This window comes from Parambassis ranga, chromosome 1 (genome assembly GCF_900634625.1).
Source record: "Parambassis ranga chromosome 1, fParRan2.1, whole genome shotgun sequence".
Taxonomy (NCBI): Eukaryota; Metazoa; Chordata; class Actinopteri; family Ambassidae; genus Parambassis; species Parambassis ranga.
Window position 1 is genome coordinate 20,064,800 of NC_041022.1, and position 10,917 is coordinate 20,075,716.

The window sequence follows — 10,917 nt, forward strand, 5'->3', positions numbered from 1 at the left end:
CCTGTAAGCCCCCCGCTTCCTACAGCGCAAATAGCAGAGTCACTGAGCGAAAATTATGTAAATATTATTAAAGGGACTCAGGCACGGAAATTCATTTTAGGTCGGCGCAGCAAAGTAAAGCTCTGTCCCTCGGATCCCCCTCAATTTATTTGCAAATAAAGGCGAGGTGACCGGGAGGGATCAGGGATATTTAGCCGGGCTGTCAACACGGCTCCTCTGTGCGCTGGCTCGCCAGAATTAATGGTTTTAATAATTGGGATTTCACTTTCCAGGGAATTGGTGGCGTTTACACTTCATAAGCTAAACACACTCTTTTCTAACCGGGCAGTGTGTGCACGCTGACTGTACGCATACACACCTGCACATGTGGGAGATGGAGTCTCCTAAACATCTTTAATTCAGCCATTCTTCACTTTCTCTATACTTTGGAGCTCACACAACAATTGGTCACAAAATTATGAATGCACGGCCTGTGCATTACCCGCCTCCTCTTCTTCTTCTCCTATATCTTTATCTGTCTTCCTCCCCGAGGGACTCGGGAGTCCTATTAGAACAAATGACGAGGGGCCCAGGCGCTTTTGTAAAAAGGCGCAGGCAGGCGGGCGCGCGCCTGTCCTATTATGTGCGACACATGATCAATAGGGCGATAACGCAGCAACATCAATATAAGCGACAGAACAATGAGGGATATCATCGAACATCTATCTTAATATAGCCGACTACAAGGGCCGTCTGACAACCGCGGCAGCTCATGAAAATTCCGCCCCACGAATCTACCACCATCTCATCCTCCTCCTCCTCCTCCTCCTCCTCGCGCTCAATAGACTATGCGCACTCACGCACACAAGCGCACGCCTGCACGCACGCACACATTCACGGTGCAGCTGGCGCGGCTATTATTTTCCCATTTCAATTTGACACCCCTGCCTTTCATGCTAATTCTATTATTGTAGGAAGTTTATGTGATTCCATATCACTAGAAATCGGTAATGTCTAATAACCCTTTGGGCTGAAAGGAGGAAAAAAAACTGCCTCGAGACCCGCGGCAGCCAGTGGGAAAATAATTACTTTCATATCAAAACTCAGCAGGAGGCGCAGGGTCCTATAGCCCGCGGCCACTAACCTCATTCCAGCTCGGCCTTTCAAATGAATAAATTTGTTAAAGCAATAAATACAAACAGCCAGACGGACTTGAGTCCCAGCTCCGGCTCACTACACAGAGGGAAAAGGGGGGATTTATCTGCTGTAACACGACAAAACTCCAGCCGCCATGATCCAAGCTTCTGCCACACAGCAACCAAGCCCCCCATCCCCCCCCCCTCTCACCATGGCCCTGGAAAGACAGGGATTCAATTTAAACAATAACTTTATTTATCAAAATGTTTACATATAAATATCATTTTCTCGGTTTTTTTTTACAATATCTGAGGATTTTTGTTGTGTGTAGGATGTTTATTGTAGCCTAGGTTTTGTTACAAGTTGGTCACCAAAGAAAAGAAACCTGCTTCTAAAGGTATTTGGGCCTAAAGCCTGAATATGAGGACAGCCACAGCTTTGAGGGGCCATCTGTAGTGATTACACCTTATGATTAAAAAATAAACGAGGATTAAGTCTCCTGATTCCTGATATGTTTTAGAGTGTCTCAGCAGAGCTTTGGGAATGTTTGAATAGTCTGAGCCGTGTTCCTGGTCCTTTGTTTATGTTTGCTCCTTGAAAGTGTTAGTCCATATCGACATCTTCTCCATCTGTTCCGGGTGTTTCTTGACAGTCTGTGTTTGCCTTGAGACACTCTGAGAGGTCTGGAGACGCTCGCTCCTCTCTTGCACCCTTTTCTTTTGCACACTGCTCAGCAGATTGGCAGCCATTGGTCGCTGTCTCTGTTTGAACGTCCGGACTCCTCTCCTCAGCTCTGTCACTGGACTGAGCTGAGCTCAGCCTGGCCAGAGCTGCACTGCCTGGCGGAGGAGAGACGGGGAATCTTCCATTGCTGCAGTCACCACCACACTCATCCGTGTCAGTTCCATCCACTCTGTTGCTAATGTGATTGTGGTGATGCTGCGTGTTATGCTCCATATGATCCGAGTTTAGAGGCTTAGTGATGCTGCCAAAGCTGGAGAGGTCAGAGGGAGCAGGGCTGCCTTCACTTGGCACACACCTCTGTCCCAAACTGTATCTGTTCATGTTGTCCTGACATGGTGCAGCCTTCAGGGCTGTTTGGGGCACTAGAAAGCCCAAGGGCTGATGGGTAATGGGGTAAAGCAAGAAGTGACCTTTACCCACCAGTGTCCTCTGATTAGGCAGAGAGGGGAAGTCCAGCTGAGATTTCCGGCGAGGCATGGTGTCAGAGAGGAGGCTCTCCACGCTGAAAGGGTTTCGTTTCTGCAGGGTGGAGGACCTCGGACCTCCAGGACTGGAGCTGTGCGTGCTGCCTGGAGAAACCTGCTCTGGTTCTCCTGTGGTTCTTTGGTTTGGGGGGTTTTGTAGTTGACTGAAGTCGTGTCGTGTTTGGTCACAGCTGGATTCAGTTTGGTGTCCTCTTGCACCCTTTGTTGCTGGCAGTTCAATGTGAATACTCCCATTAAGGTTTGAAGGCTGCTGCTCGCTGTCAGTGAACTGGGAGACCCCGCTATCGCTCTCTGAGCCTCCAGGTGTGTGGAAGCCGTCACCTGCGAGGAGTTTGTTCTGTGACTTCAGCAGCTTTTTCTCCTGTTTCCGTTTCTTCTTCTCGGCCCGCTCACGCTCCCTGCGTGCTATCTCCTCGGGGTCCATGGGCTCACCGCTGCATGTGGTCGGGTGGGAGTTGTGAGCAGGCCGCCCCGGCCCTTTCTTTGTGTTCTCCTTTTTTCTCCATTTAGCACGTCGGTTTTGGAACCAAACCTATGCACATGTACACACATAAACACATACATGAAAACCACACATACACATGTGGAAAAGGCTGCTTGCACATCAGGGACATTTTGTTTAACATCTGACACACAGCATTGTTACAGTTAGTGATTTTGTTTTCACTAACGCTGAAGTGATAAGTTATTCAAACAACTGATTTTTTTAATAAAATGTTTTAACCAAAGATTTGCCTAATTTGGAGATTCGCTGCTTTTATTGTAGTATCTGTGTGTTTTATGCCTGTTATCTATAAAAAATACTTTACGTTTCCTTGTGATGACAATTTTTACTATTTGCTGACATATACAGACTTTATCCTAAAATTATTGGATTAGTCAGTGAAGAATAACATAAACTCCTGCAGCATTATGTAATGTAAATAATAAAAAAAATAGCGCCACCTTAATAATATCAGCAACATTCATCTTTTGACAGTGTATCAGAAATGAGTTGATATTTAGGGTAATTTTCCAATCTTCACCAAGAATTGACTGATATGGTCTATATTAGGGAAAATGTCACTCTCACAGTGTGTCTGACAACAGCAGACCTCGCTGCCTTAAACACTGATAAACCAGTGTCAGGGTGGTTATCAGATGGTAAGGACACAAGCAGATTGCCTACAAATCCACACAGATTGCACAAAGCCCTGAAACAAGACATTTCATTGTGCTCTGACTTCCTGTGTTTTTGTTTACTGCATCTTCAAACATCTACAGACTACATTAGGTTAATAGGTCACAGCGGTGGACCAGCAGACGCACAGATGTGCCGCTGTTAATTACCAAAGAGTCTGTGTAATAGGCACCTCCGCCAATTACATTTAATTGTACCATAGCTAAATCAGCCATAGCCCTTCTGTGCAAATTGTCTCACAGTCGCCCGCTCGTGTGCATGGAAATAACCCGGCTCTCCTCCCTCTGCGCCGAGCCAAGAGAGGGAGCGTCACCCCGCCTAAGAGCTCTCACTGCCCGGCCTCTGGGCGCGCTGACGGCCGAGTGTTCGGCACTGATAACGCCAGGAGTTTAGCATGCAGAAGTAGGATCTGCGAACATTGCATAATAAGGCCGACACACCAACATCATGTGCGACAATGGCGCTTCTTATGAATTGTTAATGTTGGTTATATCTTTCCTCCGCAAACCTGCTGATAAAGGAGCGTTAAGCAGCTTGAGGCAACAATAATCTGAGGTTTAGGAGTAAAATCCCCAAACAACATACAGCAACGCAGGGCTCTGATTCTGCCCCGCTTTTACTCATGCAAGTGAATTATAGCACATGTGCTGCACTGTACATATATGGAAACAAATACTATATTAATATTATAATATTATAATAATTATTAAAGTAGGCACTTCTGATGGCACAGGCTATATATTAATATATTAATTATATTAAAAACATAAATAACATTATTAGTCTATTAATACCTAGGCCTGAGTCAAATTTTGTGAAAATCACTATGTAATAATAATAATAGCTTTAATTTTTATTGCTTCTCCAATAATAATAATAATAATAATAATAATAATACATTTTTTTGTTTTAATATATTTTAATATATTAACCTACAATGTTCTGTTTCAATATATTAAATGTACAATCACTCACAAAAGGGGTAGTTTTGTGAATGAACTTCAAATACTACAAATAACCTGGTTATAGTAAAATCAAGCCAAAAATAAATAGTGTTTACTATTTTTTACCCCTTGGTTTGCTCAGTCAATAGCCTTGTTTTTATTAACCCATAAATCAATAGGTTGCCTACATGCATAATTCAAAAGAGACTCCTTATTGATGCTTTGATAATTGACAAATAGCTGCCTCAGTATGGGGCAGGCCTTCATGGGCCAACACAAAACAGTGATTTGTAAATGACAAAAATAAAATAAAATAAAATAAAATAAAATAAAATAAAATCTCATGCTGAATATTCACAAATCAGAGAACGCCACTTCATCACATGTGACTAATTTGTTGGTGTCTTTACCTGAACCCTGGACTCCACGAGGTCCAGCCGGAGCGCGAGCGCCTCCCGCATGAACACATCCGGGTAGTGACTCTCGTTGAAAGCCTTCTCGAGCTCCTCCAGCTGCCACCCGGTGAAATTCGTCCTCGTGCGCCTCCGTTTACAACCGGGACTGTCCTTATCCGGGTCCCCTGAATCTGCAGACGTGTGTGTACGTGTATGTGTGTGTGTATGTATGTGTGTGTGCGTGTATGTGTGTGTGCGTGTGTGTGAGGTAGAGAGAGGGATGTTCAGATTTATGGCACAATAGTAAATTTGAACCATTTTTTTCTGGCCTATAACACATTTCTTTTCATCATTTTGCTGTCAGAGATGAGTTGGTTACAACAATGTGTTTTTTACTCTTTAGGTATATTTGCTAACCTTTGTAAACAGGGACTCTCATGATAAGTTGTCTTTTTTATTTTAGCATGTTTTAAAAGTCAAATATTCATATAACTGAGCCTGAACTTTTTAATTTCTGTCATTTTAATTCCCCAGGCTTAAAAAACCTTTAAAAAGTTTTCTTGTTGACCTTTCCCTTTAAACCCAGACACAACATATTATAAATTATTATTTCATGCAGCATCAAAATCTAGAGTAAAAGACACATTTATGTCACTATTTAAAAAACAAAGCAGCGCCGCTTCCACCCCCTCGGACAGACAGAGCCGGGCCTACCTGAGAGTTTGAACTGCTGGCTGTCGGATGAGAGCAGCGGGTTGGAGCTGACCACCGAGGCCGAGCAGGAACCGTTAAGTAATCCGTCTATAGAGAAGGGCACGGCGGCCGCGGACTGCAGCTGGTGTCCGCTGGCGAGCTCGTAGACGTGCTGGTGATGGTGGTGGTGATGGGGACCCAGCGGGTACGGGAAGCCCACGAGCCCGCCCAAGGAGCCTCCGAACTGGGCGTGAGGATGCTCGAGTACCCGACTGTCCATGCTCGCCCGGACTGCGGCGGGGCCGAAGTGTAGATGCAGAGGGAGGCAGTGTGGCTGAACATGCAGTCAAAAAAAAAGTCAAGGAGAGGAGGAAGAAGCGGCGAAGAGGAGCAGGAGGTGGAGGAGGTGCGAAGGCGGAGAGGGAGAGAAGGAGGACCCAGGCGGACGGCCGTCTCCCGCGGCCACGGTACGGTCTGTGTGGAGCGGTGGAGACCGGGCTTTGGGAGGTATTTCACGTTTACGGTCCAGCCGAGATGTCAACCCTGCTCTTTCTCTCCACGAGCCAGCTCATTAGGACTCCTCCATCTGCTCGCGGGACCAATAAGAAACGTTAATCGCCCTGTGACGTCAGAGACGCGGTTAATGGAGTAACGGAAGAGCAAGCGTGCGAGAGAGAGAGAGAGAGAGAGAGAGAAATAGAGAGAGAGAGCGTCCTTCTCCCGGATCGATCGCTAATTACACCTGGCGCGCGCTCCTTTAATTCAGTCCTGTCAAAACAGTGAGGACGAGGCGAAGCTGGCGCGTGGAAATCAGCAAGTGACGGAAAGGCCGGCTCCAATAAAGTCCCAGAGATATTTAACCCACATTTTTATGATAAAACCCGTTTTCTTCCAACTTTATTAAACAGAGGCTGCTCCTCTGTCTGTCTCCTCTCTCTCCGTGTCGTTCAGTCGTAAACGCGTGCGCGGTCACGCGTTTTTATATATATATATAATGTGTGTGTGTGTGTGTGTGTGTGTGTAAGTGTTTTTCGGGGGCATGCGGGGCCAGATTGATCCAATAACAGCGCCTTTATCATCCCCCCTTTTTCCTGAGCTGTCACATCGCATTTTAGACTACAAGCCTCTCTCCATCCACCCCCCCCCCCCATACATCACACAAACCCCAGCCAGCGTTAGTCCACCAAAGCCAAACTCTGCATTGGTTATTTCGATTTTCCACCTTAACAGCTTACACCGGCGTTTAGTTGTAAAGATGATTGTAGCCTACATGAAGTCAATATGGGCAGTGTAGCCTCCATCCAGCCTTATCACGTGAGCATGTGAGTTTAGTCATTTAGTCCATCATTTGAATAGGAAACATAAATAATAAATATTACACTCTTATTGCAAAACATCTGTGAGAAGTTTAAATGAATACTTTGTTCTATAACTAGTTCCCTTATAATGTTAGATTTAAAGATAATAACCAAAAACAGTTTAGGAGCTTTTCTGGGACTTTTGATCACATGATGTCCATCAGTAGAGTTTTTCCACCTTTGGGAATCATATCATAACTCACTGTGTCCTCAGAGCTGGGTGGCAGAAATTACACAACAGTTTGATCTCAAAGTATCTTTGCTAACTCTTCTGAAGCTTTCATTCATATAACCAGGATCTCAAATTCCAGATGCAGGTGGTGATTATTTAAACTCATTGAAAGCTCCACCTGTGGATCTCCATCTTGTGGAGAGAATGATCTGCAAGGAATGAACTTTAACCCTTGAATAACCCATTATTACCTCATATTTTTAAACCAAGACAAATTAATGCTTAGAAAAAAACGTAGAAACCCTGCTGCTTCCAGTGGACCATATTCCTCTCTCTCCTTTAGTCCACCAGATGTGGTGGCACTTTGCCTCAATACTACAGAAGACAGTGAGTGAAAAAAGCCTGCAGTTATAAAAACGTGAAGTCAGTTTGAGTTTTATTAAGCAAAAATAAAAAGATTATTTCAGATAGATTTGCTAATATTCTGCCATTACTGACAAAATCAGAAGAATTATTCTGTGCCTGTGAATCTCACTCATTATTTAATTCTACTGTTTGTTCTTCTTGAGTGAAATGACTTCATAACATTTTAATACAGGCTTATACCGACTCCACGTGTTAAACATGGAACATTCGAGTCATGAGCTCCTTTGAAAATAAAACTGCACAATAAGCACTAAGCTTTTGATTGCACAGCCTCACAGAGACAAACAGAAGCTAACTGGGGTAACACTATTTGACCCAAGTGGCAATAAGTTATGTCCCTCTACTACACCTTAAAGCACCTTCCAGCAGCCAATAATTCTGTGCTGCTCTTTATTAGGGTTAGGGTATATTCTCTGCTCTGACTAGCAAAACAGCCACTCCAATAAAAACAAGAGTCTGTTATGATCTCAGAGAAAGGGCAGAAATAAAAAAACAAAGCCTAAGAGCTGTTAACGTTGTGTAATCTGGACTGCTGGGTCAGAGTATTCAAAGCAGCACAGTCCTCACAGCAGGCATGGAGATGTTAAATTTGGATTATTCAGGGAGAAAACACAAAAGGCTGCTGTTCTTTGAATTAGTGTGTACAGACAGGTTAATAAAGATGTTGCCGGACAGAATATTGATAATCATTCTTACTGAGAGCTACAGAAAAGCATCAAATAAGCTTCCAGGTATTCTTGTAGGCTAACAGACTTAAATAAGGCTCCTGGCAAGAATTGAATCAAACACTCAACATGCATTACACACAGGTCTGTGCAATGCTTTCTTAGGATGTTGTAGGCATTGTCTATATATGTCATGCAGACCAAGGACGCATAAACACTTAATCTAAAAAAATGACACATCATGTGGCTGAGGTTGTTTTTGTTTATCCATTAAAAAGGTATTTCCAGCCCGTATACATGACAGGAAAATGTAACATGAGGTCAATATTTCAGTCCTTGAAAACAGAAGATGTGTTTTTGTGGGTCAGGACTCAGCAGAAGGGAAGTATTTTCTTTATAAAATTCATTTATTGTTATGAATGTGTGTTTTATGACAAACCACATTCTTTACCTAAACCTAAGCCTGTTTTTTAACACTCAACCTTAACCAGTGGTTTTTAATGCTTGATCCCAACAATGAGTAAAAACCAAACATGTCTCCTAACCCTGACTATACATTTAAATGTTTTTCAATGTCTTTTTATGCCAACTATGGTCATGTTATTATCAAATGTGACATTTTTTTTTGCTGTTGACCAGTATAAACATGTCTTCAGAGACACACTCCTCCCCTTGCCACAGGTTTCTCCACCTGTTTCTTTGCTTTGTTGGCCCATTGCTTACAACAACTCCTACAGTACATCTTCCTAGTGACAGCTGGCTGATACCATCAAGGTGATGGGTGTAGGCAGACTCCTTCCAGTAAGCTGAGATCTTAATGGTTATATGTTTGGAAAGCAGAAGGTACATTCCTGTCATGTTGTATTACAGACACTGCAATATACTGAGCTACATTCTATTGTTGTATGCTAACATGAGTTAGTAGCAATGGACAAGAAGTACAGTTTAAGAGGATGTCATCATTTTTCACTCACATATTTGATGATAGACCCAAAGTATTGAGCAGATGATATTTGACTGGGTGATGGAATAAGATTTAAAGTGTATCAAGATTATTATAATCCATCCTGTAGAGGAGACACATCCGTTTTATGTCAAGACATTTCACCCAAATCCAGAAAAATGTCAGCCTTGGGTGCTGTTGGAGGAAAAGTCAGCAGGTCACCAATGTCAATAGAATTCATCCTTTAGAGACAGCTAATGCTCACAGAAGATTTTGTCCCAATTCATTTTGTAGATGTTGAGATTTGATTCTGGACCAGCATACTGCTTAGCTAAACTGAGGTGAGGCTATATAATGCCATAGAATTACAGTGTTACTGTTATATAATTATTGAAGTAAAAACCAAACAGAACAGCAGTCTGTCGGTTCTGTCAAGTAGATGTTATGTGTAAAAAAAAAACAAAATAGTGAGATGACTGCAATTAATATCTCAAGTTATCCTATCGAGCTAAGGGTCTGGCCTAATGCAGGAGAAATGGTACTCAAATTGAAGTGTGCATTGGAAAATGGAAAATGAAAGGTTTAGAAATGTACAATCATGGCACAGGCCAGGAGCAACTGGGTGTCCAGGTGGACATCTTTGGGGAAGCAGTGGAGGGGGGGAGAGAGAGAGAGAGAGAGGGAGAGAGATTATACATATAAATTGTAAACGGTGTCGCAGGGGCCAAATCTTGCCCGAGGCGGTGACTGCTTCATTTTGTGTTAAATTTCTTGACAGAAAGCCACCCGCGTGCTGGTGAATACTGAATGGTAATCAGAGCTGGTTGAATAAGTGCCTCCCCCCTCCCTCTTCCATTACTGTGAATTAATTCGACTTTATTTATCCAATTTCTGGAGCTGACAGAATGTTAATTTGAGTTGAGATTTCTCTCTGCTGTTCTGCCTGTGACCCATAGCCCTGGGATTGGCGTGTTGTAATAACCTGAATCTTTCACCAGAAGCTCCGATAATTGTTACCTTATTAGCATGTAAATTGTTTAATTAATATTATTATGAAGAACCATATAATCCCTCCGTTACTTGACCCTTAGTCCACACACGAGCAAGCTTTCTGCATTTCAATGTCTAGCTTTTAAATGGACTCTTTAATGTTGGCTGCTCGTCGGGCTGTTATAAACCCCTTCTCCCCAATCTTAGTGCAACTTTGAACAGCTTGAGAGCCGCTTTTCATGTCGCCCCTTCTCTATCTCCCTCTTTTGCTCTCTCTATTTCCTTTTTATTTCTTTGCTGCTCTTTTTGATGTGTATTTATTTTCCTGCTGCAATTTTTGAACATCAAAATCCAACGCCTCCTTGTCATTTGCTTATAAAAGCGTTCTTTTTTTTAAACCCCCCCACCACCCTTCTCCTTCTAGTTTCCCAGTGGCTGTGTGAGCCAAACACATGCAGTGCTCGATGAAAAGCAGCCCTTGACATGAGGTCCTGAGAGACCGCGGCATTTAAATTCGCTTTTCTTCCTTCCTCCTCCTTTTTTTGCTGGGCACGAGTGACATTGTCAGATGCTAGCTTTAATTAACTTGATAATAAGATGGGCGACTCGCACACAGGCCATGGGTTCGGCTTGCCGTGCCTGCAGCCCTCCCTCCTCCCCTCTCTGCAGTCACTGCCACTAAACCCACGCTGAAGGAAGAGAAGATAAAACACAAAACACTGTGTCCCCACTGAGGTGACTAACTCAGAGTGGTTATCTAAGATCTCTGCCAGCCTGCTCGGGGGAAAATTACCTAAAATATTTTA

General features: G+C 43.3%; 1 protein-coding gene across 1 annotated transcript; it reads right to left on the reverse strand.

Moving 5' to 3' along the window:
- Window positions 1-1,415: 1,415 nt before the first annotated feature.
- Window positions 1,416-5,837, reverse strand: LOC114442002 (homeobox protein unc-4 homolog). The gene is made up of 3 exons (XM_028415238.1): window positions 5,579-5,837; window positions 4,880-5,055; window positions 1,416-2,877 (listed from the first exon to the last, which is right to left on the reverse strand). Exons 1-3 carry the CDS (start codon window positions 5,835-5,837, stop codon window positions 1,720-1,722), a joined length of 1,593 nt encoding a protein of 530 aa, XP_028271039.1. The 3' UTR covers window positions 1,416-1,719.
- Window positions 5,838-10,917: the final 5,080 nt, after the last annotated feature.